At 42.6% G+C, this 27556-nt stretch overlaps 2 protein-coding genes across 3 annotated transcripts; one reads left to right on the top strand and one right to left on the bottom strand.

The window, feature by feature from the left end:
- Positions 1-1457: 1457 nt before the first annotated feature.
- Positions 1458-17938, bottom strand: Hif1an (hypoxia inducible factor 1 subunit alpha inhibitor). Of its 2 annotated transcripts, none has more exons than XM_047552464.1 (9): positions 17914-17938; positions 14889-15107; positions 14367-14617; positions 11706-11854; positions 9730-9875; positions 8795-8901; positions 8332-8395; positions 7953-8063; positions 1458-6975 (listed from the first exon to the last, which is right to left on the bottom strand). In XM_047552464.1, the coding sequence occupies exons 1-9, from the start codon at positions 17914-17916 to the stop codon at positions 6931-6933; spliced, it is 1095 nt and encodes a 364-aa protein (XP_047408420.1). In that variant the 5' UTR covers positions 17917-17938; the 3' UTR covers positions 1458-6930. The 2 variants fall into 2 exon arrangements, with proteins under 2 accessions (XP_047408420.1, XP_047408421.1); XM_047552465.1 differs by lacking the exon at positions 17914-17938 and adding an exon at positions 15847-15910.
- Positions 17939-19952: 2014 nt separating this feature from the next.
- Ndufb8 (NADH:ubiquinone oxidoreductase subunit B8) lies at positions 19953-24951 on the top strand. Its single transcript, XM_047552466.1, has 5 exons — positions 19953-20097; positions 20324-20450; positions 21647-21746; positions 22158-22313; positions 24762-24951. Exons 1-5 carry the CDS (start codon positions 20013-20015, stop codon positions 24852-24854), a joined length of 561 nt encoding a protein of 186 aa, XP_047408422.1. The 5' UTR covers positions 19953-20012; the 3' UTR covers positions 24855-24951.
- Positions 24952-27556: the final 2605 nt, after the last annotated feature.

Genomic DNA, 27556 nt, shown 5'->3' with positions numbered 1-27556 from the left:
GAGGGAACTGAGGCATAGCAAGACTAACACACCTGGTCACCCAGCCTGTGCAAAGTACATCTATGTTCCACACTGAGGTTCACTGCACCCAAACCTTGTGTTCTTTCCACTCAGCAGCTGTGTCCTGCACAGGCACCCGCCCACTCTGTTTCTTTTGTTCTTCTGGGGACAAGATGGCAATCCAGAGCCTAGGTCTCCATTCATTCCTGTTCAAGATCCTACACTAGCAGAACTATCACTGTTCCCAGCCATGTCCATGGACGCCCAGTCCCTTCCATGTCTTTATCGCTTCCATTTTGCTTTCCCCACCCCAAGTCACCTCTTCTGTGATTCTTTTAACATTGTATCCTGAGGGTTAGAAAAGCCCTCCTTCTAGCAGTTTCTACTTTTGCACTAACAAGACCTGTTTGTAGACAGTCTTCATGATAAACCTGTTTCCCAAATGCCTACCCAGATCCAAGGGTCTAAAAACATTGTCACAAACCCTCATAACAATGTTGTAAACTACATGCAACCACCTATCCCTCACTGGGGAAGAGGTTGAGACCCTGAGATGTTAATTTAACCTGAAGAGACAGAATTAGGGAGTGGCAAGTGGGGATTCAAAGCCAGGAGTCATCACCAAACTTAGTTCTTGATAGTGAATCACGAATCCTTGTAAGAACAATGGCCATGCCAACAATAAAGTGGCTGGGATTTTGCTCAAATAATATGGACAAAACTGAAAATTGAAAAATTTGAAAAGGCAACACTCCCAAGCCTCTGGTCCTCAGCTTCTAGACTAGCATGGAAACCCATGCAAACTTCATCTCCTGCATCCCACACTGCATGCTGCACACATCCCAGGTCTCCTTCCTGCCCTCTACCTGCCGCTGCCAGCTCAAACCTTCAGTGCCTTTTTAGGTAACTATCCTCTTATACACTCTAATGTCTTTTGTTTTCACTGAGAGTGTTTCAGGTATTTTTAATATTGTAGAAAAGGAGTTTTATGAGATAATTCCCCAGAGTTGGCAGTGGTGGCAGGGTCCTTGCAAGTCAGCAGTCAACAAGGGGTGGGGACTGGTACCATGAGCAGGTAGAAGTTGACTCTCAGGAGTTGATTAGTGTCTCATGATGTGAGGAGGCAACAGCTTCTCCAGGTGGAATGAGGAGTCACTCAATGGCCTGCAGCCTGACACTCAGGAGAGCTCAGATCTACTGCTCCACACCCAGGGCCCAGGCTGCTGTGGACAGTGAGTCTGGTTGAGCAGGCTGAAAGGCAACTGACACTTCTTTAGGATGGTTTAGGTACCAAGACTCTCGTCTGTCTCCAACTCAAAGCATGCCTCTCAAGCACATTTTCTCCTTATTCTTCATATGCTTATTTCAAGAGGGAAGGAATCACTGGAAATCTGTTTTAGACATCACCCAAACCAAGTCTCACAGTAAGTCACATAATAAATTTAACAACCACCACCACCACCACAGCTGTTTATTAAGTGCTTGCCAGGCACTGTGCTAAAGCTTTACAGACATTGTTTCGGTTAATCCAACAACCCTGAGGTAGATATTTTCAATACCCCCAGCCCCCACCCCCACATATCATTAGAGTTGAGGAAACTGAGGCTCAGAGAGGTTAAGTATGTCAACTGAGGTCAAATTCAGCTGGTAAGTAGCAAAGCTAGTAATCTGAACATATCTGACTCCAAAAACCATGCTTCTGAACACTATGCTAGATTTTTTTTTCCCCATTGAAAGGTAAAGGACACATGCTCCTTCTCAAAATATTAGAGCAGATTCTTGGTGGGGAGTTGGGAGTTTAGCTCCCCAAATCAGCTCTTGTACTCATATTCTTGGAGGAATGGAGAATAATCTGGGGATAAGCTGACCTTTCTCCTGTTCCCCACCCTCTAGGGGTGTTCTTATCCAAGACCTCCCCATCTCGACACCAGACTACTCAATATGCTATTTTCCTTCTAGCAACCACTAGAATACCAAGGTCAGCCAAACTTGGTGACACTGGGCCAAAGACCTGAGAGAATTTAGGAAACATTCACAAAAATGCCCCTTATCCCTGAACTGCTGGACCCTAAGGCACACAGATGCATTTAGATGGCAACACAAATATCCTTTCTTCCACCTTCCAGTGCCATTCTTGGGAGTCTCCTGACTAATCCCCACTGATTCTCTACCACTCTTTAGGTCCATCCCCTAACCCATCTTGGAGGCCTCAATGATCATAAACCGGTAGGCTTATGGCTGCCAATTTATGAGAGAAATGTCCCCAAAGGGATCCTATGACTTAAAAGGATTAGGCAGAAGTGACTGAGGGACAAGCAGAAAGAGCTACAAGTGTGAGACAAGGTAAACAAGGATGTACAGAATCAACAAAAGGAGTAGCAAGAGGACAGAGCACAGAACAAAGGAACTAAACTGGGGTAACTCAACAGCTACCTGAGGTCAGAAACAGAAGACAGACCAAGATGAACAGGGATGATCCCAGGGAAAGGGATCCTAGGGCCAATCTATCCAAGCATGCAGCTATGGAGTTTCTGAGAGGACAACTGCTTAAGAAAAAGGGCTTCGGTGAAGGGGCCACTGGAGAACCTAGGCAGGAGGAAGCTGAGTAGAAATTGAGGGAAGCTCTAGAAAAGGAAGCGGGAACATTCCTTTAGAGCATACAACTTGAGAGGACACAAAACGTTTAAGTGGGCAGGGACAGAGGACAAGCAGCTGGAGGGCAGCTCCCAAAGGGGAGAGCATGCACTGAAAAGACAAGGACCGATGAAACTCCCTCAGCTACTTCCAGGCACACCCCACTATCCACCACATTTAGGTACTGGTAACTGAGAGCCATTGATGGCAGCCCTTGTTAAATTCTGCACCAGATTTTGAAAGGCGGAAGAACCACAGGCAGGGAACTTGTGGGGAAGATACAGCCTCCTTGTTGGCAACTTCAATTTGAGACAGACCCACTGCTTTTACTTGAGGGAGCCTCTGATCTAAGGAACTTTCTGTATATTGTCACAAAACTGAGGAATATCACTTGGTGCAAATTAAGAACGTCCTTGAAGTTTGAAGGTATGAGGGGTGAAGTAACAGACATGGAAAGATCTTGGTGGGATTCTCCATACCCTAAAACTTGAGCAGCTAACCTCATCACTAGGTCAGATTTGAGTCAGGGGCTTCAGTGCCTCCACATAGCCACAGCTGTGTGGCAGGGGGTTGGGGGGGGGGTCAATGTTGATGGGAGGCCTGGGATGAGAAGTCCCTACCTGTAGAGTCTAGCTCTAAGGAACCTAGAAAGTTGTTATCTCTACCCATCTTTCTCCTCTCTCCACATAGGGTATACAACACATGGATGGGGACCTCTGCTTCTCTCATGGGGTTTCCTCTCCAACTAAGCAGAAGCTCCTGGGGTTTCATAGAGGGGGTTTCATTCACACCCTGCAGCACTGGAAGGTGAAAAATCTTGTCACAGGTGGGGGATCAAGATTGTTGACTATTACAGAAACACTTCCCACAAACAAAAAACTCTCCTATTATTATTCTTTGCCCAAAGGCTAGTATGTGACACTCATCTATCTCTATCTTTGTTGGCTCAAGTCCAAAGATGTCTGTTCCTGTATCCCTCTCAGGCTGAGACCTGGGCCCCTAGTCTGTTAAGAAATACAATCTCTGCCCACTTGTTGGGAACACTGAAAGGACATTTGGCTCAGAAGTCTCTGGGGGACAGAGGGAGTGTCTCCCCACACTGGGCTGGCCCACTGGTAAGGATCCTTCCCCTCTCTGTCTCCTAACAGATTCAGATTAATGATCGCTCATTCCTAATTGTCAAATTTCTTTTCCTTCATCCTGTGTCTAATCACCAGTGACAGAAACCATTACGCAAATGAGAGCAGACGACTTCCCCCAACTGTTCGCGTTGGTAAAAACCTTGTAATTTAGAGCTCTGATTTGTAGGGGAAGCTGGTCTCCCCCAGGCATCCTGGGCATCTGCTCAACTGATGCCCAGAACAGCCCCTCCTCCATCCCCAAACTCCAACCCCCCAACAAATATTTGACTTCACAAAACACTAGTTTCTCTGTACCTGCTGGTATAAAAATGGGAACTTGCAACATGGCTAACCTCTTGAGAAGCCAGAGTCCCCACTTTCCTTGGTATGTTGCTTCCCTTGCTACTGGCTAAGATGGGGGCAACACTGTAGCAGTAATGTTTCATCTGCTACAACACAACCTGAGCGTAAACAGTTTTACTCCAGGTGAATGAAAGGACTCTAGGTGAATGAAGGGAAGAGTCCCCATCTTTCCTGGGGGTTAGGGCAACAGTAGAACATGAATCATGACTAATGGATCACCTAGAATTACAGCTTCAATTCTATGATACAGAAGCACACTGGGAAGAGCTATAGAATCTATTCAAGGACACATGGTAACACAATGGGATAGAGAGCTCAGTCCCCTATAGCTGCTCCAAGTACTCAACCTGTAAAATGGTTTCCCAAGCAGTTTTCCCATGTCTTTAGCTGTAGCCTATAGGAGTTTTTCACCCTAAGTTGGATCTTCATCCCATTGGACTGTACCTGCATGCAGCCACTATCCAGTAGGTAAGGCCTAAGGGCGGGGCCGTGGTACAAGGGAATGAGAGAAGGTGGAAGAACCAACAGTTTCGTGGAAAGGAAGGAACAGGGGTATGCAGCCAAATGGACTGTTTGAATCTTGATTGCCACTAATAACTTAATCTCTTTGAGCCCATTTCTTCATCTGTAAAGTGAGAATACCTACCTTGCAGGATAGTGAGGAACAAAGATCAAAGCACTAGGCACGAATCAGGTTATCTAAAAAATCAGGGTGGCTACTATATTTCTCAAGGATCAGGAACAATCCTACAAAGGTCCTCTCTTCCCCCTTAGCCACCTTTGGTCAGACCTGTGTTAGAACAGCACCCTGTGAGGACCAACCAGGTGGCATCTGATGCCCTGTTGCATATCATCCACCTCCTTAAGGTCTGAGCCAGGAATGCAGCAGACCTGCTAAGGAGAATGAAAATAATCTGCTCTTTCCAAGCGTGATTACGACCAAGTTTATCCTGTCTGCCTTGCTCTTGCTGCACTCCTCTTTCCCAAGAGAGATGGAGGCATGGAGTTCACTGCAATCATATTTCCCAGCATTGGCTGTATTTGAAAGGGCTATACTTGAGAAGGTACCATGTCTGCACAACCACACTGCATCAGAAAACCCCAGAATGGGGTACTAAAATAAACACCCTCCCCAAAATACACACACAGGTGCGCACACGCACACACATCTTCTCAGTCCATCAGGGCACTGTAAACTGAGCTTCTGGAGAAAGTCATAGCTCAGAAACTGGAAGTAAACCTTTGCCCCCGCCACAAAAAGGTGGGAGGGAATAAAATCAGAGACTTCCAATTTTCTCTTTTGTTCCAGAGAGAAAAGGATGACAAAGATGGAACTGGAAGTCAGTAGACACATGGCCACCACTCTGCCCAATTCCAGGGGCCCCACTTCTACTGAAGAGATGGAAATGATGGCCCTTTGAATTGTGTAATACTCTGCTGTCCTGCTGTAAATGCAGCCCTGAGAGGGATTCCCATGAGTAGCTACTAATAAAAAATGAAATTCTACTTCCATGCTCTACCGATTGCCCTACTGAGTGTGTCAAGGAACATTACAGTGGGGTCTGGCAGAGGCGCTGGCTTAAAGAGGCAAGGCTACATATTTTGCCCTTGCCCTGAGGTGAATGACGGGTAGTGAGTTAGCTGCCTAAGCTTGAACCCATTTCATCTACTCAGCCAGGAAAATCAGCAGTGGGGAATATGGCCTGGACAGGGAGGGACACAGGACCCAGAGGCTCTAGCCAGTCAGCCTCAGGTAGGTTGTAGTGAGACTGGACTAACATATGATGGCTAAAATCCAAGTTAAAAAGCTGCAGGTTGTCAGGTAGTACTTCTGGGGCCTCACACTGGAAAAGGTAAGCTATGAAGAACCTTGGTGAACAGGGAGGCTGGCCAGTGTGGACACATGCATACCAATGTGTAAAGAAGTATATGCATGTGCACACACGGGTGTGCATGCACACAGACACAGACACACACACACACACAGACACACACACAGAGGATTGTACCCCTAGAGCCTAGAGAAGCCACAGCAAGAACTCCCCTGATACCTAGCAGAGGGACAAGAGCTGGTGCTGAAAGAAAAGTTGTGTGTCTGTAATTTGCAATCCTAGGTTCTTATGTTCCAAGGTTCCCTTCTATGTATGGCTTGAACTTGGAGGTCCCAGCTAGAACCCTACCTAATCCTCTCCTAGGCTCTGAAAGGCAAGCCTCCCTCTCAATGCCCCCATTAGAGTCCCAGTAGCCGTTTCTACCTAGCCTGGAGCCTGACTGCAAAAACTGGCAGGAGGCAGACTGACCTAAGAGTTGGACTCACTCTGTCCCCGCAGCCCAAATGCAACAGAGGTCCAAGAGAATCTCCTCTCTCTCAGGCTGAGGCACTGAGGTTACAGGAGATAGGGATGACAGCCAGACCAGAAGGAAACGAGGAACAGAAACATTATGTGTGTGCTTGCATACACACACACACACACACACACACACACACACACACACCCTGAAGTTGACAGACTAACAGACACAGACATGATGACAATCAGAAGCTGGGACTCCACACACCGAATGCAGAACTTTAGGGGGTCAGAGAGGAAGGGTGCTGGGGCACAAGAGGCAAGGGTGAGAAGTTCCTCCAAATGGGAGTGGAGTGCCAACCACCCTGCCTTGCCCCAAACACCTGCCTCCAGGGCCATGGCAAGAGTCCAGTCCATTAAGTGCAGCGTGCAATACTAGTGCTTGGAGTCTCCTGTCCTCATCAACGAAGCAGTGTGGACGGGATAGCAGTCACTGGCAGGAGGCCTGGACTCCTGGCAGGCTAATTGTATCGGCCCTTGATCATTGTGTTCAACAAAGGTCCCACCTGTAAAGAGATAGGAGGAGCCAATCAGAACTGTCTGTCCTCTGATCCTGGAATTGACCCAGGAGTATTTACAGACATTAAGTGTTTAGTCAAGGAAAGGGACAAAGTTTCCAATCAATCCTGTGAATCCTTTAATCAACCTTCCTAAAGATCAACCCAATATTGTAGATATGGCCCACCTTGGAGATCCATCTTGTATTACCTTCCCTATCAAAACATCCTGTATCTTTAAGCAGCACTGACAGACAAGGGAAGGTCAAAATAACTAATAACCCCCAAGAGTAATTCTGCATATTTTTCCAATGTGCCTAAAGAATGCTGAATGTAGCCAGGCCTGGTGGTACATAGCTGTAATCCTAGTGACTTGGGAGGCTGAGGCAGGAGGATTACAAGTTCAAGGCAACCTCAGCAACTTGGTGAAACCTGTCTCAAAATGAAAAATAAAAAGGACTGGGGATATAGTTCAGTAATAAAGTGACCCTGGATTCAATCCCTAATGCAAAGAAAAAAGTTAAATGCTTCTGTATCTTAAATGAAAGGCCATGCAACCGGGCCTGGTGCCATCTCTGTACTCCACAGGCATCTGTAGATGCCAAGGTTACCCACAGGAAGGAGGTGAAAGCATTACAAATACAAACCTCTCCCATTTACCCAATGTGCCAGTGGTGTACCTGTGTGGGAAGCAGGTTTCAACACTACCTAGAACAGCCTTGGCCAGCTGGAAGAGCAAACGGAGATGCTTTACTGCACGCTTTCCATTCCAGAAGAATCCCCTCAGGGGTCCCCAGCTGGCACACAAGCCCCATGGGGAACATTACTACTAGCATGGAACAGATTATAATTGATCCACTAGTCAAGCCCAGCCCTTAACGGAAAATAAGGATTTTCTAAACACCCCTATAACCTCTATGGAGAGAGAGGACATCAGATACTGAGACAGAGGAGTTATGGAGAATGTCACACCAACTCTGACTTACCTCTTGTGGGTTCCCCAAGGCCTCTCCAAGCATCTTTTCAATATTTCTCATTATGGCCACTTTCTGATGAGCTTTGAGAGGATATTCAATTCTCTTAGGGGTAGGTGCCCCCTACAAAGGAAGCAGTAGCTCAGGAAATGCCTTTAGCAGTAAGCTTCAGAGTCACCTCACTGCTCCTAGTATCGTTCTCCCTTCCAAGAAACTAATTCAATCCTTTTTCTCTTCACCTCCCCCAAAGATGTGGGGAATCACTTCCAGGAATAGTTAACAAACCCACCTCAGCCCCCAAACCATTTATTAGCCCTACCTCACCCCAGCCTGTTTCATCTAGGGGCAAAAAAAAAAAAAAGGAAGAAACCAACCATATACCAGAATATACCTTATACCAGAAGTTCACAGTGATGGTGATCCCCCCATTTAGTAATGACTCTATGTGATGCCACCTGCAAGAAAACAAACAAGCTTCTGTTTGCTTTTGGAGAAAGGATAGAAAATTAGGTAAGAGTTCAGTTAAGGTAAACAGCAAAGATAGTATCTTTATGATCATCCTATAAAACACACATGGGCTAGAGGCAGTGGTGTTCAGACTCTAAACACCAAAGAGGCAAGAATAGCTTCTTCAGCCACAAGCCCCTGGGATCTCTTTGGATGTAAGTAATGGTCATCCTTTCCTGGAAATAGGATTGTCATTTTCCCCCATGGTCAGTATGCTCACTTTGGATGTGCCAACCTTCCTCTAGACCACATAAGAGCAATCCTGCCACAACTTAATAGACACAGATAAAGCTTTCTAGGGAATGAGAAAGTTCCCAAGAGGCTCCCCTCCCTAGCCACCTCCTCACCAGTACATTGGGATGTAAAGAACATCACCAGGGCCAACCACTGTTTCATAACCAACCACGTTTTGGAAATTGGGGAACCTCTCGTAGTCAGGATTGTCAAAGTCCACCTAAGAGGTTCAAGAAAAAGAAAAAAGAGCAGTCAATCAACAATTTTTTACAAGTAACCACTATGTACTAGTTATTTTGGTACTTAAAAAAATAAAAGACACCTTTAAAAATGCTTTTAGAATTTGTATCTAGCAGAAGATACACAATGCTCATTAAACTCTCTTTCAGAGAAAAACATAAGGCAGTCCATCCTTGAATGTTAGATGATAAAGAATTCCAAGCTTCAGTGCTCCTGAGGTCCAAAGACCTGTACTGTAAGGAATTAGAACTCATCAATCAACAACCCTTCAGAAACTTTCCCCCAAAGAACAAATTCTAATCAGCAAAGACTTCATGAAGTAGCTAGGTAACTTTCTCCTCAAAAAGGACAGGGATATCTCTGGCTGGCCACAAAGGCAAACATATGCCTCACTGAGATCCAGGAAACACAGTAAGTGACATATCTCAATTCTATTCACCTTTCTCCATATCAAAAACATATGTGACAAAAACAATGATTAAATCCAATGGAGGCATGTGCATTTTGTTCCATGAACTTGTAAGCCAGTCAGAGTAACCTGAGCCCACCACATCACTGATGGGGTCTGCTCTGAGATCTAGCTCCATGGGCTGTTTACACTCATAAACATCTGAGAACCAGCACAGAAGCCTGGAATATGTGAGCTGTACTATGAAATTATCCTCAGGTCTATCTGTAAAAAATGATCAGCCTGTAAACCAAACCTGGCATACTACCAGAGGGAGGGAGAAAGACATTCCAGCCTTTAATTTCAAAGGCATTCCTACAGTCTGGAGTTCTACACCCTTCTCAGACCATATGACCTCACCTGGCTCTGTCTGTCACATGGGTGATGAACAGGATATGGATAGAGGCACTCAAACTGATCCGGAGGGAATAAGATGCATCGCTTATGGCCTTTTATTTGGGCAAAGAAGTTCTGTTGCTCATCATAGTGAGCAGGTGTCACATTTCCTGTAGGAAGAAAGACATTTTCTTACCTACAGTACTGGCTCTAGTGTACAGGCTAAACAGAATGCCCAGTGCTAGAGAGAAATTCAGTCTACCCTCCCAGTTAAGAGTCCCAATCAAATTTTAGGCAGAATCAGGGAAATTACAATGCCAATCTTAGCAAATTAGGTGTTACATTTGTATGGATAGTAAGTCTAGAAAACATCACAGGTAAGGTCCATCATCAGCTAGCAAAATAGGTATTTCTAAATAATATTGCTGTCCTTACTGGAATCAAGGACACATCAAAATGATACGAGTCTGGCGGGGTAAGATAATATGTACACTTGTACTCTTCTTGACAATGTCAAAAATTCAAGGAAAATAAAACTGTCAGAATGACTGGTACCCACAATGCAAGCATTATCTACTCTGAGGAGTTAACCTGTCATTTTATATGAATAGGGTTTTTGCTTTGTATAGCTCTTTTGGGGTCTACAGATTCTCAACCTTTGCTCTCACTTCATCATACAGATGGGATGCAACACTGGGGCTTACCAGGGCTGCTGACTCTCATTGGAAGGAAGCTTATTAAATTAGCGAAGAGAGTGCTGTATAATTTAAATAAGATACATTACTTAAAATGCCACCATAAATTAGTTCTCCCCTAGTGTTGTATGTTCCACCTACTCATGTATAACCAGGCCATTTTTGTATCCTTTGCAAAGTCCTTGAGTAGAACATACACATCTGCAGGGCACAGAGTTCAGAAAACACTCCCAGCCCAAGCTGGGGTATGCCAAAACAGCTGCTTTCTTAACTCATGAAAGTCCACATGCATCCTCAAAGGAAAGTTGTTCTCTCATCTCTATCTGAGGAATCCATTTCCCTGCACCCTACTGTAGGAAAGGAAAGCAACAGAAAAGGTCAGTCAAGGAAACCAGAAATGGCTTATTCCTGGCAGGCCAATCAAGAGTTGATTTCAAAGGGGCAGGTAACTGCCAATTCATAAGCTGCACTGCTGGAAACTTTTAATGCCCGCAGTAGGAAAGGATTCAAATCTGAATAAATGACAATGAAAAGAGAAGAGACTTCAGAGTTTGGTAGTGAAAGATGAATAATTATTCTGCTTCCTTGTTTGACAAAACTTATTTACCACTTGTTAAGTGTGGGCATGATACCTAGCTAGTGTGGAAATAAAAATGAGACAATGATCCTGCCCTATAAATAGTGTTCCTTTTCCTGAGTGGAGTCTAAATGCTTCTCCTTTTTATTTGAAATGAAACAAAACAAACACACTCCAGAAGAATACACTCATGTATTTGCTTGTGTGTATTTAATTCTCTGGCAAGAAACACAAGTGACTAATAACATGCAGTGCCTCCAAGGAGGGAAACTGGGACAGCTTAGAGACTCCTGGCTATGTACCTACTTGTACCTTCTTAAATAGACAGCCATAAATATCTATTTAAAAGATTGAATTTGTATTGGAAATATAACTTTTCCCAACTCTCGACAGGGATAAAAATCTTCTGAATATGGACAGGTCCAAAAGAGAACAGCATTCTTTCAGAGAGGTCCTCAGTGTCTCAATGTATGTACTCAAACAGCAGATGAGGAAGGGAAAAGGGAATTTTTTCAGAATGCATAAAACCAGCTTAAAAATTTAATCTCATTTCATTTTTGTATCTCTTTATAAGATAGTATCATGTTCCTTTTGCAGGATGAAGAATCTGAGTCTTAAAAAAGTTCAGTGACTTATTCAATGTCATGAAACTAATGAAGAGTAGAGATAGGATTAGCCAACAGATTTGTATGACTCTAAGCCATGCTGCTTTCTGAAAGATTTCTTACCTTCCATGCCAATGAGCAACAGGTTAGAGGTCAGCTGTCCCCAGCCACGTTTTCCCTGTTGCTTATTAATCCAGTTCCAATTAAAACCCAAGAAGTCCATGACAATCTTCCTGCCCACAGTGTCATTGAGTGTTTGCTGCAGATACAACCTACATTTCCCAAGAAGAAAATTACATCAGTGCATACACACACACACCTCACATGACCTCCCCACATCTGCAAATACAAACCCAAATCCACACTACACCAGCATCTCCCACAGAAAACAGCTGTAGCCATGTAATTTTAACCACATGAGTTGGGTGCAATGGTGCATGCATATAATCTCAGCTACCTGGGAGGCCAAGGCAGGAGGATCACAAGTTCAAAGTCAGTCTGGGCTATTTAGGGAGACCTTGTCTCAAAATAAAAAATAAAAGGGTTGGGGATGTAGCTAGTGGTAGAGTTCAATCCCCAGTACCAGAAAACAAACAAACAATTCTGAACTGAATTCTTTTTGAATGCAAGTTCTCCTATGTGGTCCAGAATAGTCTTGAATTCGTGGGCTTAAGTGATCCTCTTGCCTCAGCCTCCCAAGTACCTGGGACTAGATATATACGCTACCATACCCAACTTAGAAGTGAATTCTAATCTAACTTCTATGAGTTTTGCTTAACACTAACTTTTTAAAAAAATTCTTAATCTTCTGTGTCACAACATAAATCCTTTAAAAATCCTAGGTTCTCCATAGAGATGTACTTAATACACAGAACTTTCACACAATTTCAATTTCCTGGAAGCATTTCCACAAAGCCTAGAATGATGAATCTGTCTTGCTCTAGAGTCTCACTCTCAAGGCCAGAAACATCTCCTTTGGCTCTTGATGGCTACTGTGGTAGACTATCACTGTTTATCAAAAGCTGGTCCCACCCTGTGGATCAGCTCAAAGCCAGATGTGCTTGTTTCACTTACTTTGGCCAGTGAAATGTCCACAGAAGGGACTTATGTTGCTTCCAACTATAATTTTAAGAAACAGTCTACACTACCCAATACGTTTCTCTGTCACAGCAATTACAAAGTTCCAAGTAGTAGCTACTGGGGCAATTTGGGTCCCAGAGTCAACAAGATGATGTGACCCGTGATGAACACATAGTGGGAGTGAGAAATCTTTGACATCTGGCTTGAAACTAGTTTATCTTAACTGATTCAACCTGTTATCTGTAACAGCATTCAACAGCTGAAGTACAGAGGACACCTCATCAGATGTATGCCTCAGGTTCCTAATATACCTGAGGAAGGTCACAAGTTACTTAAAGGATATGAAAATCAATGCACATTTGATCAAGTTGTGCAAGAGACCTTAATGAGAGAGCAAACTTGAAGAAGAGAAGCAGCTCTGTCCTGGTTCTAAGAATGGTACCTCAAAGGCTCAAAGACCTTTCACTGCCTAAAATCATAACAGTTAAGGTAATATTAATTAGAAATCTTAGTAAGTTGGAAACACTATCTACCTGGAACCATTAAGGCTCGAACACAACCTCTGAATTCTCCCTAGAGATTACAATGTACATATTTACACACAAAAAATTTGCAAGTAACACTTTGAAAGAGTCAGGGACACTTACACATGAATCTAAACAAACTCCTATTACACTTAAATAGTAAATGCTCAGAATAGCTCAAATAGGATTCTAATACCTTTTGCTCAGTTGAACAACCTGTACGGTTAAAACATGAAGTTGGCTGGTGTTAAAGTCAACTGATAAGGCAAAACCTTATGGTCATTTACCATGAAGTCTCAATGACTAATTCCCCAGAGGCAACCTTACAGAATAGGGCTGAAGGTCATCTGGGACCTACAGATGCTGTCCTTTTAAGTAGGAATAAAAGTAGAAGAGAAGAATCATTCTCCTCAATGCTTCCTGTGTTTGCTATCTATCACTGATATATTGTGGAACATCAAGTCTCCCCTCTAATCCGATTTTCTCTAAGTTACAAGTTTCCTGATACCCATTTAAACCAGAATCAAAACAAACTATACAACTTTTCAGCTTGAACTATTCCCAGTCAGCACAATACTTTAGAACAAAGGCTGCAAACTAGCTATCTCAGAGCTAAATCCAATGACAGACATTTTTGTTTGGCCCCTACAGTTTTTTTTTTTTTTTTAAAGTGGAACTACTGCCCACATTTAAAAGTCAAAAGATTATAAGCAAATAAAAAAATCCTTATTTTGAGCCTCTTTGGAAAAATCAGAATATCTAGTAATCTGCAACCGCACTCCCAAATGGAAACAAATAATGACTTCTCACTTGAACAGTGTGTGTGTAAATGACTTCAACTTTATTAGTTTCCAGTCAGACAACTTCACTCATTTCATTCAGTTGCCTGACTCTTCTAGGCAATTGTGGCTCTCATTATTTTAGTAAGAGGAGAAACTAGAGGATTGGTAGCTTAAATCTAATCATTTTTTCAACCCTCAAGCTAGAAAACCATCTGGTTGTAGCCCCAAGAACGACTCAATCCCCTACAGGACAGAAGAGACAAATATTCATCTGTCAGAAATACAGATAAGGAAGATGCCAGTCTCCACTCACCCATCTCTACCACATCTTCAAATAAGCACAGGAAGGAAAAACAGATGCCCCAAATCCAATGAAAAACCAAGATCCGGGAACTTACCTCTCATCCCCTCCTTGCTGCTGTATATCCTGCAGTTTCTCAACGAATTCATGAAATTTCATTTCCTCCCTGTTGGACCTCGGTTTAAAGTTCTGGAAATTAGCCATCTTCTTCTCATCATAGTACAAGAACTTGTGGGTGCTGGCACTGTACACAGAAAAGTCTCCGTTGCCAATATTCTCTTGTAGGTATTCAAGGTCCCATTTCAAAGCAGGATACACAAGATTTGTATCGGTCAGTACTACAGGTTCCTAAGCGAAAACATCAGGTGAAAATAAGTAAATTAATCCCAAGGCGCTAGAAGAGTTCTCCTCCCATGATTCCAACTACTTCCCAACTTCGGAACAATCTCTCCTATTAAGGAGTACGAACTCCTTATGTTCCATTTTCTTCGCCTCCCTCTCCCTTTAAATCCTAGTCCACAGACTGACCAGTCCCCCACCTCTCTCACCATTCGCCCCTGACCTCTCCTCCCCACTAGGTCTCTTCCTCCTCCCTCTTTAGACGCGCCCCGCCCCCCACCTCATTTTCGATGAGCTCCTCCGCCCGGGGGTCGCTCTGACTCAGACGCGGGATGGGCCGGGTTGGGAAGCTGTAAGTGCGCAGTTGCGATTCATCCCAGGCGGGGCCCAGGGCTTCAGCCTCTTCCCGGGGCGCTCCAGAGCCCGAAGCAGCAGCCTCAGCTGCTGTTGCCGCCATCTCTACGGCTAGGGCCTGCCCCACCGGAAGCGGAAGCTCCGCCTATTCCGGACCAAAAAAAAAAAAAAAAAAAAAAAAAAAAAACCACAACGGAAACCATAGAGATGAGCTGCAAGAGAGAACCGTCCAAATACATTCAGGACGCAGCGCGGAGGCCTAGAGGAACTCCTCCTAATGGTGACCTATAGCTCTACATCCTAGGCTCCACTCCTGGGAAACTGGGGGCTAGACCTCAGCCCCACCGAATAGGGGTAAATGATCCATAAAACATTGCTACCTCTGTGTGCCCAGACCTACATAAGAGACAAAGAAGGAGGAAAATTTAAGCTTTAAACTTTACGCTCATGGATGGGGAGAGAAGCAAACTTGACCCACCTAAAGATGTCAGAAGGAAGAGCAATTGCCACGTTGACAGATGTTGGGCAAAAGCTGCTTGAAGGTTAGGCAAAGGATATTTGGCAAGTTGAATTCCTTTAAAATCAAGGGAAGAGCTGGATGTGGTGGTGTGCTCCTGTAGTCCAGCTACTCCAAAGGTTGATACAGAATTGCAAGAGCCCAGGGCAAGCCTGGGCAACATAGTGAGATCCCATCTCTTTTTAAAAAAATAAGTAAAATAAAACCAAGGCATCATTCAATTTTCCTGTCTCTGCCACCATCTCTCCTGCTTGAATATATTCTTGCCATGAGACCAATGTTACTATTAGTGGCCAATCATGAGCATCCCACATTTCCAAACAATCTATACTGATTATAAAAGGTCTTATCAATTACTCTCACTTACTTAGTTCTTATGACTGATTGTGGGAGGCCAAATTCTAAGATGGATCCCAAGATTTGCACCCATCTTGCACATACCCTGTACAAGGAAAGCAGGACTTGTAAATACAATAGGTGGATACTCTAACAATTAGATAACATTTTATAGCAAAGATGTAATTAAAATTGCTAATCAGTTAACTTTTGAGCTAATCAAATGGGAGAATTTATCATTCTAGCCCTTTAAATCTGTAGCTCAGTGGTAGAGCACTTGCCTAGTATGTGCGAGGCTTTGGGTTCAATCCCCAGCAACACACAAACACACACACACACACACACACACACACACAAATCTGGGTCTAGAGGTCAGAGACAGAAGGTCAGAGAGATCTGACACCATGTATATCCTCTCCTGTTCGCTTTAAAAGAGCAAACTGTTATGTGGCAGAGAATTATAGGTGGTTTCTAGGAGCCAATAAAGACTATTTCTTGGTTGATAGTCAGCAAGTAAGTGGGGGAACTTAGTTCTACAAATGCAAGAAAATAAGTTATGCCAATAAATATTGAGCTTGAAGAAGGACACAGAGTCACAGATGACCCAGTCAATATCTTGATTTCAACCTGGTGGGACCCTGAGCTGAGGACCCAGTTAACTAGTACCTGGACTCAAAAAAAAAAAAAAAGAAAAAAGAAAAGAAATAATAAACTGTTTCAGCTGCTAATTTTATGGTTCCTTTTAAGCACCTTAAAATAAATTTAAATTTTTTATGAAGCAATGGAAACTAACACATTGACTAACTATGTAATCATGCTATATAGTAACTATAATATACCCAACTGATAACAGAGTTATCTCTGCAGAAAAGTTTGGGGATGGGGATGGAAATAAAGCTTTAGTTTTATCTGCAATGTTTGCATTTTCATAAGAATATGTTAACTTATAACCTTGGGAATTAAAAATAAGTTAAACCACTGCTATGGAAATCAGTATAGAGTCTCCTCAAAAGACAAGGCATGGAACCACCATATGACCCAGCTATACCACTTCTTGGTATTTACCCTGAAGAACTAAAGGCATCTTACTACAGTGGTACATGCATACCCATGTTTATAACAGCACAATTCACAACGGCCAAACTATGGAGCCAGCCAAGATGTCCATCAACGTATGACTGGATTAAGAAAATGTGGTATATATACACAATAGAATTTTATTTGGGCATAAAGAAAAATGAAATAATGGTATTTGCAGGAAAATGGATGAAACTAGAGACCATAATGTTAAACAAAATAAGTCAAACTCAGAAGGCTATGTTTTCTCTCATATATCGAAGCTAGAGAAGAAAACAAAGATGGGGTGGATCTTCTAAAAATGGAAGGGAGATCAGTAAAGGAAAGGAACCAAGAGTTGGAAGCCAGGGAGGGAGGGGGAAAATGCTGGAAGTGATATTGGCCAAGTTATAATTGTTATATTGTGGATTGTGTGCATGTACAATATATAACAACAAAATCCATCAGTATGTACAACTATAATGCACCAACAAAAAAATGAGGAAATAAATAAATAAATAAAATCTAAAAGATTCAAATTACTAAAATCAGGAATGAAAGAAGTGATATTATCAACTTTACATAAATAAAAAAGGCATATAGAAGGAAATACTATGAACAATTGAGTATCAAAAAAATTAAGAACCTAGATGAAATGTAAAAATTCCTAGAAAGGCACCAACTACCACAACTGATCTAGAAAAAATAAAAAAATCTGAATAGACCTAAAATAAGACTGAATTAGAAATCAAAAACATCCCACAAAGAAAAGCCCAGGATCTGAGGGATAACTGATGAATTGTATCAAATATTTAAAAAAGAATTAAGATCAATCCTTCACAAAGTATTCCAAAAAACAGAAGAGGCGGGAACATGGACCAATTCATTCTCTGAGGCCAGCATTACCTGGATATAAAAATGAGACAAAAACATTACAAGAAAACTATAGACCTTATAAGTATATTCCTTACAAACAGATGCAAAAGTCTTCAACAATATACTAACAAAACAAACCCAGCACCATATAAAAAGTGCTACATACCATGACCAAGTGGGATTTATTCCAGGAACACAAGGTTGATTCAACATCTGAAAGTCAATCAATGTAATATATTAATAGGTGAAAACTACCACATGATCATCTCAGTATACACAGAAGTAGCTTTTGACAAATTTTAATACGCTTTTCATGATACAAATAGGGTTCCAAAGGATACTATCAAGAGAGTAAAAAGAAGGCAGGCGTGGTGGCACATACCTGTAATCCCTGTGACTCAGGAGACTGGGGCAGGAGGATTGCACATTCGAGGCCTACCTCAGCAACTTAGTGAGACCTAAGCAACTTAGTGAGACCTAAGCAACTTAGTGAGACCTTGTCTCAAAATAAAAAATAAAAAGGGCTGGGGATGTGGATCAGTGGTAAAGTGCTCCTAGGTCTAATCCCCAGTACCAAAAAAAAAAAAAAAAGAAAAAGAAAAAGAAAGAAAAGAAAAGTTTAAAAAGATAATCCATAGAATGGGAGAAAATATAAATCACATACGTGATTAAGGGCTGGGATGTGGCTCAGTGGTAAATCCCCTCTGGGTTCAATTCCCAGTTACCTACCCACCCCCCCCCCCCCAAAAAAAAAAAGAGAGCTGGGGAAACAATCAGGGAGTTTTTCAAAATAAAAAATATAAAGTCACCTTATGATCTAGCAATTTTTCTAGGTATATATTTAGAAATGAAAGCATATATCCACACATGCACACACTGCACAAAAAAACTGTACAAGAATGACCCTAACAGCATTATTTGTAATAGCCAAAAAAGTGGGAACAACCAAAATGATGTGTTAACTGATAAATGTATAAATAAAATAATAAAATGTTGTTTCCATGTAATAATATATCAGTCAGCCATAAAAAGGAGTGGAAGTACTGACATGTACTACAACATTAACAAATTTGGAAAATATTTTGTAGTGAAAAAAGACAGATACAAACAGCCACATATCTCATGATTACATTTATATAAAATATCCAGTTAGACAAATCCACAGAGACAGAAAGTAGATTGGTGATTCCAAGTGAGTGGAATGTGCCAATAATGGGTGGGAGGTTTCTTTTGGGGGTGATGAAAATATTTTATTTAGAATTAGTAGTGACAGTTGTAGAACTTTGTAAGTATACTAAAAATAACTTTATTGTACACTTAGGGAATTGTATGATATGTAAATAACATCTTAATAAAAATAAATAGATCAACTCTGTTTCTCGACCCAAATGAGATCAGAGCTTCCTATTGGTTGAAAACAGATGTTATCCAACTCTGATGTTGTCCAACTAGTGCTGCTTATTTACAGGAGGGCAAGTTGCTGTATTGTAGTCCTTCCCAATATGTACATACTGAAAAGTACATGTCTGTTATTATTGCTTTGGTATATATTTGAGAGTAAGTATAATAATGGATTCTGTTCCAAAACAGTGATCATCTTAAAAGTTGCTGGAAGTAAAGGCGTATTTTTAATATGCAAATTATCCACATCCCACGTGTGTAAATAAGATGAAAGCATTCATATGCAAACATGTCTCCCAATCTTCTATTAAGAGCCTGTAAATTTGAAATCTATTTATCCAAGTCCTAGTAAATAGGAGGCTTTGCCCCATCTCCAGAGAGTTGACTCTGGTGATGGGTTTAGTTTTACATTTGTTGGACTGGAAGGTGACTGGGACATTCAGGTGTAAACACGGACTGAAACTGAGGAAGCATTAAAACGCTGATTTGCTAAGTGAACAAAGCATCTAAAGGAAGCCGATGGACCAATTAGGAGAACAAAACAAGATCAAACAAAACTAAGGGCTGAATTTGAAGGATGACCACGTTTGGAAAGAAAGTACCAGTGAAGGAAAGGGAAAAGGCAAGCAGTCAGAGAAGAAAAAGCGTTCATTTTACAAAGTTACCTGCCTTTTTCTCCCTCAAGTTACCCCTTCTAACCAACCACTCACCTTCCTACTGGATTCCCAGTTCCAAGCTTAAGCTCCGCCCAGTTGAGTCCAGAAGATTTGCCTTCACGCTTCGCCTCCCGAGTCGCGTGTGGCCGCGCTCGCCGCCGCGACTGGCCTCTGCGCATGCGCGGGGAGAAGCGCGAGGAAGGTGAAGATGGCGGCGGCCGGAGCAGGGGCCCTGGGAGTTCGGTGGCTGCAAAGGGCTGTCCGGAACGTGGTGCCGCTAGGGGCACGGACAGGTTCGCGAGAACTGGCTAGGCTTCAGTGTGGGAAGGGGATGTCTGAAGTTTGGATGTGAAGGAAGGGAGGTAGCGGATATCGCGGCGTCTGTGCCCAGGCAGGGGGTGGAGGTGATAGAGGGTCGCGCTGATCCCGTGAAGTCCCAGGCTTCGGTCTCTGCAGCTTTGAGCCTTCCGAGCTGCTGGCGAATGGGGTTGGTCTGACCCGTGTTCTTCTGTGCCTCAGCCTCCCACATTACCAAGGACATGCTGCCGGGGCCCTATCCGAAGACCCCAGAAGAACGGGCAGCCGCCGCCAAGAAGTATAACATGCGTGTGGAAGACTACGAACCTTACCCGGATGATGGCATGGGGTGAGGTAGAGAGAGTCAGCTCGTACCTGGGTAGTAATGGGAGACCTGTTGGGTGGTTCTACCCTGACCCTTTCTCCCGAACCCTCCTGTGACCCCCTCAGAATCATTGGTGTGGGTGCTTTTCTTGGAGGTGGGAGTGGGTGGGTGAGCAGCTGCAGCCGAGAGGACTTCAATTTTCTCCTTTCTCCTTGGACTATTTCCTCAAATGAGCAAGCTGAGATTTTAGTGGCTCCCTGGAGGACTCCCGAATAGCAGGAACCTTCCTTGGCTCCTTCAAGAGGGATGGGTTTCATTTAGATTGAGCATCTGCTGGGCTCAGGTGCCATCATCCAGGCACGTGACCAGGTTGGAGCTGGACTCATGAGAACCTTATTTGTAGATGGAGTACTCTATATTTGTGTGTACATCTCTCTTTAGGGCTGTGGAAATGACCAACCTCCTTTCTCCAGTTGATGTTACCTCTCCATACCATTTCCACATACCATCCTTGTGGTTAATTTTGTATAGTAATTACCCGCATCTTCACTTTCTTCCTAGCATCATTCTTTCATTCTTGCTTTCAGCATCTCCTATTCTTGTTTTTCAGTTATTTTCTGTGACACATGTCTAGTTTTCATCTTCTCCTATGTTTTTATTGTATTGCAGACAGGAACAGCCTTGGTAGCAGTCTTTATAAGTTGAACCTGGGTTTGTTGGGGAAAACAAATAAGCAAGAAGTCCCATGAGGTGTTTGAGGCATGGAGAGGTATATTGACTTGTGGTTGAGAAACAGGACCTATGAAGAGAACGCTTTTCTAATCATTTTAAATGTTTTCCAGTTTGCTGGGTGACTTCAGACCCTAAATTTTACTTTCATTTTTTAATCTGGTGAGGGAATCAGATAATCAATAAAATTGATAGTTCTCTTTTAGCTTTAACATTATAGAATTGTGTGACCTTTTTCTTTTTGAAAGAATGTAAGGAAATCTTATGTATTATCATGTTTTAGAGTTTGATGTGCTCATTTAATTACATTTTGGTCTTATTTGGTTAGTTCTGTGCTTAGTGATAGAACTTGAAATCTTGATCTGGGAGTCAGTTCCTCTTTCCTTAGGTGAAGAAGTTATGTCTGTCACTAAGTTTTTCATCTCAGAGATGGAGACTGCATTGTCTGTGACTGCTCATAGCTCCTTCCAGAACTTTCTGCTGTCTCTTAGGTATGGCGACTACCCGAAGCTCCCTGATCGCTCACAGCATGAGAGAGATCCATGGTATGACTGGGACCACACAGACCTAAGGTTGAACTGGGGTGAACCGGTGAGAAAAGCAGCCCATTTAACCTTTTTCTCCTCCTATGTCCTCTTAGGGAGTCTCCCTTTAGCTTAATTGGCACTTCTCTGTCCAGTTAATAATAAGCTTTTCGGCTCAAAGAAGTAAGATCCAGTGATCTGAGACCTGAGGTTCCACATATAGCAGGCACGTGGAGTAGGACTTGTGGGAACAAAACTCTGTACTGTGAAAGTTGTGCACTTCATGATTGAGCTGTCTCTGGTGAGCAGAACCTAGACTGAGGCCAACATCTAGTCCTGTGGGCCTGTGTGTCTCAGAATATTGCCCCATGACAGTAGAATGCTTCTGTCAAGCTTTGTATCAGTCTCTGTTCACTCTAGGCTGCCTGCCTTTTGCAGGAAGAATAGTTTATGACAGTTATCTGCCTTTCTGCCTCAGATACACTGGGACTTAGACATGTACATCAGGAACCGTGTGGATACATCCCCCACACCTGTTTCTTGGAATACCATGTGTAAGCACCTTTTTGGCTTTGTGGCCTTCATGATTTTCATGTTCTGGGTCGGGGAGAAGTACCCCACCTACCAGCCTGTGGTGAGTATTTTTTATTTCCTGTGGTACTTTAGAAGTGCTTTCCTAGGCATACCTGCTTAGCCCCCTGAGTGAGTGAAGTCTGGAGTAGGGAACCAACCATTATCAAGCTTAGCTTCCTGGAGTCTTAAGAGACAGGAAGATATGTCCTTACCTATTGACCTGGCACCAGAGCATTGCTCTACTCAAACTTCTTAGACCAGCCCTAGATGCATGTTAGGAGTAGGGAGGAATGAAGTCAGCTAGTTTTCAGAGTTGCTATTTGAGGAATGTACTTAAACCAATTATATTTTGGTGAGGGATCTTTTAAAGCAGAGTCAAGGAATCTAGAACTGAAACCTTATGCTGTTAGACATGTGAAAAGCACTTCCTTTAGGGTATTGGAAGCAAATAAGTGTCCACTGAAAGCATACATGGTTATATTTTTACCAATGTAAAGGACATAGAAAATACATTTTCTAGTTTTAAGGAAGTTTAAGAAAATTTAGATAAATGACTTGAGCAACTTTGAAGAGATGTGGAAGTTTGGTATTGTATGTGTATTTATGTGTATACTGTGTGTGTGCAGAGTGGAATGAGCTGCTGTGAGAATGTATGGTTAACTTTAAATGCCAAAAAGTAAAAAGCAGGGGGATTTGGGAGGTGGAAGAAGTTGGAGAAGACTTTGGGGCAAGAGAAAACAAGGAAGGAGAAAGAGAGTAAGAGAGCCAAAGCACACATCAATGTTCATAGCTGCTCAGTTCACAATAGCCAGATTGTGGAACCAACCTAGATGTCCTTCAATTGATGAATGGATAAAGAAAATGTGGTATATATATATATACAATGGAATATTACTCAGCCATAAAGAATGATAAAATTATGGCATTTGCAGGCAAATGGATGAAACTGGAGAATATCATGCTAAGTGAGATAAACCAATCTCAAAAAACCAAAGGAAGAATGATATCGCTAATAAGTGGATGATGACACATAATGGGGGGTGGGAAGGGTTAGTGTTGGGGTTGGAGTTGGGTTTAGGGAGGCGGGCAGGAATGGAGGAAGGAAGGACTGTATAGAGGGAGGGGAGGGGTGGGAGGGGTGGGGGGGAAGGGAAAAAATGGCAGAATGAATCAAACAACATTACCCTATGTAAATTTATGATTACACAAATGGTATGCCTTTACGCCATGTACAGACAGAGAAACAACATGTATCCCATTTGTTTACAATTTAAAAAAAAAAAAAGAGAGAGAGCCAAAGCAGAATAGGTATAAGCATGTAAAATAGTTCCTAGATAATTAGCTGCATTGGTTTCCTAGAGAGCTGCTAAAAATTCAGATGCCTGGGTCCCACTTTTAGAGCTCCACCACAGGGTTCTAGAATCAGTATTTCCAACAATCTCCCAGGTAATTCTGATGTAAATCAGGCTTGGAAATCACTGTAATCATGAGGTTAGATTATTGGTTAGATTGGCAGTTTTTATTGTGTGGCTAAAGGACATGGACTTAATGATGTAATGATGTATTAATTCAATAAATATTTGTGCAGCTCCTACTATGTACAACCATGCTAGGGGTTGGGGTTATAGTAAAGACTTGGTCTGCCTTGAAGAGCAGGGAGCCATTTTTGTTTTTTGAATAGAAAAGTGCATGATAAAGGCTGAGTTCTGGAAGATTAATCTGGGAATAGTTTCTAGGATGGATTGGAAGGAGAGGAACTGAAGGCAGTGAGGCTGTTTTGTTTGCAGTTGGCTGCCCAGTGCTACCTCTGCAGAAATAATCAATGTCCTGAAGGTAGCTGGCATATCTGTGCGCACTGACACGAGCCTTTCTGCCAAGCCCCAGGGGCTCCTTGCTGGAGAGTGCACATAGGGCTGGGGTGAGCACTAACTTCACTTCAGGAGAGCAAGAAACACAATGTGGTTCTTCCATTTTTCAGTTCTGTAGGCACATCACCCTTTTCTCCTCCCCTTGAGCTGTGTTCTTTGACAGCTGTTTGTTGGTAAAGCCAGCAGCCCCTAAAGCACTTCCCAGCCGTGTCTCCTCTGTGCTTTCCCCCACTGCTGCTCTGCACGCCTCATTTGCTGGACCACTTTAGTGGTGGAACCATTAGAGGCTGAGTGACTTAAAGGAGATTGAGTCTGTCTCAACCCCGAGAGAGAGTGGGATGGATGGATGCATTGTCTCATTTAGAAAGCTTTGACTCTCTTTTTCTCTGTCCCTCCCTTCCCCCTCCTTCTCCCTTTCTTCCCCTCTCTCTCACAGTGTAGGCACTACAGCTCTTAAAATTTAGTAGGTTTTCTCTCTGCCTTGGGCTGAGCAGGGAAGAGGAACGCTGCTCCTACCATTCTCAGTTCAGCTGAGTCTGACCAGGGGCTATTGTGTATCCATTTACTATGCCTAGTTGTTAACTCAGAGCCAGGCATCGGTATATGTATATTGTTGCTAACCTGTGTTTTTTTTTCCTTAGGGGCCGAAGCAGTATCCTTATAATAATCTATACCTGGAACGAGGAGGTGATCCCACCAAAGAACCTGAGCCAGTGGTTCACTATGAGATCTGAGCAGGCACCATGGGCTTTTGTGTCCTCTAACCAGGACTCCCTCATTTCTAGAGATTTAACCTTAATGAAATCCCTAATAAAACTCAGCACTGTGGTATCTGTGCCTCATTTCCCCTGGAATAGTCATTGCTGTGAAGAACTTGATCCCCCCACCCTCCTCTCTGCCTTCCTTCTCATTGTCCTGCTCTGGAATTGGAAGGATAGGAGGATAGGATGGGGGTTGGCTAAGCACAAGAAGATGTTAATTTGTTATTTTCATTGGAACTGTGCAGGTGGGCAAAAATTCCAGTTGCTCCTTTTCCTATTTATAGGGTCAAAGAAGAAAGAAGATGTGTTCCTAACTTTGCAAGTTGGAACAAGATTTATCTTCCATGAAAAACCTTAATAATAGTGGTTAGTTAAAAAAAAAAAAGTTGTACTCTGTCATGTTTCAGGTACATTATAGGCTAGATATAGATTTGTGATTGTTATCTTAATTTATGTTAAAAGAATATGCATTCTTTGTTTTAAAAACTTACAAAACAGCGGCTTAATAAGTTGACCTTATATTTATGAATTAGGAGGACAGTTCAGTAAATTACTATCAAAACTTTTCAGAGCTTTCATAACCTTAATGATTAATCCAAATTCCTGTAATAATCTTAGAGGAGAAGCGTGTTTTTAAGAGTCTTAACCCATCTGTTTTAAGTGAACTAACCCATCTTCTGTGTTTCCCTTTGGGCTCCTTTTAAAAATTTACAGTCATACTGCCTGAAACCTGACCCATAAAAAAGCATACATTCAACTGGGCGTGCTTGAGAGACTGAAGCAGGTAAATTACAAGTTCAAAGACAACCTCAGCAATTTAGTGAGACTCTAAATACTTGGTAAGATCCTGTTTCAAAAAATAGAAAGGACTGGGGATGTGACTTACTGGTTAAGCACCCCTGGGTTCAATCCCGGGTACCAACAACAACAACAAAAGTTCAATGTAACCCATAGAAGTAAACCTGTTCAAGTTAATATGGGGTTCTTTAGTGGTTGTCCAGGTAGTGAAAAAGATCTTTGTAAGATTAGAGTAGGTTCTTCTACTGAAATGCCACTCTTTGAAGGGCCCCACTGTCCTTTTATGTTTTCATTCTTTGTCCTCTATAGCATTTAATAATTGTTTAGCCAACATCTGTGTGTCAAATACATATCAGACACTGATAGGCCTTGGAGACAAAATGAAACAAGACAATTGCCTTCCAGTAGTTACCTAGATGAGGAGATGTGACAGTTATAATACAAAGTGAAAAGAATTAAGAGATATGTGATTTGAGAAAGGTACACTTTTTTTGTTTAATCATGTCTTAACTTGAAACCGACATGTCTAGTTCAAATTTCTTTTGGAGTACTCCCATCAGTGACACTTCCCCCTCATTCCCTAATTCTGGGTATTGCCTGAGGTTTGGTTTTTAAGCCTGGTTTACTTTTTCTTTAGGTCTCATCCACGTCGTGCTAAAAAGTTCAAGAAATACTTTCCGAGTGATTACGTAGAAAGAATGGTCCAAGTACAGATAATGCTATAAATTGTCTTCGGTCTGACCCCCAAACACCCAAGTCCACATGAAAAGGAATTCCAGGGTTGTGTTGCAGAGTTGGATCTTCATCGGATAACCAGTACCCTAACTTGGGTGATAATTAGGCAGGAATACAATAGGCTTCATGCATTAAATATTACTTTTGAATCAACTTAGGTCCAAGATGTTCAGCTACCTGCAGGACATTTTTTTTTTTTTTTTTAATTTGGAAATGCCACAATTCCCTCAACAACAACAAAAATACAAAATAAAGACAATCTCTTCACATACCCTCCTGGAGTTCTCTAGCTGTTAATAGCTCCACTATATCTAGTCTCCCCTGCTCTAGAGCCGTAATATCTTGAACTCCTTACCTTAGTCGGTCACAAGAGCCTTGCAGCTCTTCACAATCACTGCTCTATTCAGGTTTTCATCACTTGGTACCTAGATTGTTCTGTTAGTCTCAATTTGAGACCCTTCCTTCAGCTCTGCTCTAAGGGATTCCACATTTCTAGATGCTGCATCCAAATGCATAATTTTCATTAACTCCTTGTTATGGGATGAATTTGATTTATGTCACAATCTTTCCGAGCCTTCCTCTACCCCAGTCTGTTTCATTCACATATGAGAAATGCCAGGGAGCCTATTAGCTGGCTTGACTTCTTGTTGAAGTATCACTTAGTGTTTTTGCACCTCCGAGAGGTAACAGCCGCGGCCCACTGTAGTCTTGCCCTCTACACACCAACTGTTTCATTCAACCAACAGTTTGTGGGCACCAGTTATTACTAGACTGCACTGTGTCATTCACCATCATTAACTTGGAGCCTCCATAACTTAACCTTTTCAATTAAATGGATCCACTGGGAGCCCCTGGGACTAGGGCCGGAACTCCGGCTTTGATGACTAGATAATAAATTAGTATTTTCTCCTTTCGGAGACTGTCCTGGGAACCTGCTTCTACTCGAATGGAACTTATTGGTCTGGGATTTGACCCAATGCACCACAACTGCGATCACAGGCAAGTGAAAGAGGCCAGATTCAAGCTGCAATCCTATTTGGTACGTTTTCTGGGTCTGTCGAGTTAACCTCACACACTCAGCGGAGCATCTGGGCAGCGGTTCCCTACCGGACCAGATTACTTTTGACCCTCCGCAGCCGCCG

Source organism: Sciurus carolinensis, chromosome 5 (genome assembly GCF_902686445.1).
Source record: "Sciurus carolinensis chromosome 5, mSciCar1.2, whole genome shotgun sequence".
In the NCBI taxonomy this organism is placed as follows: domain Eukaryota; kingdom Metazoa; phylum Chordata; class Mammalia; order Rodentia; family Sciuridae; genus Sciurus; species Sciurus carolinensis.
Note: the sequence above shows the minus strand (reverse complement) of the source record. Positions and strands in the feature narration are given on the sequence as shown.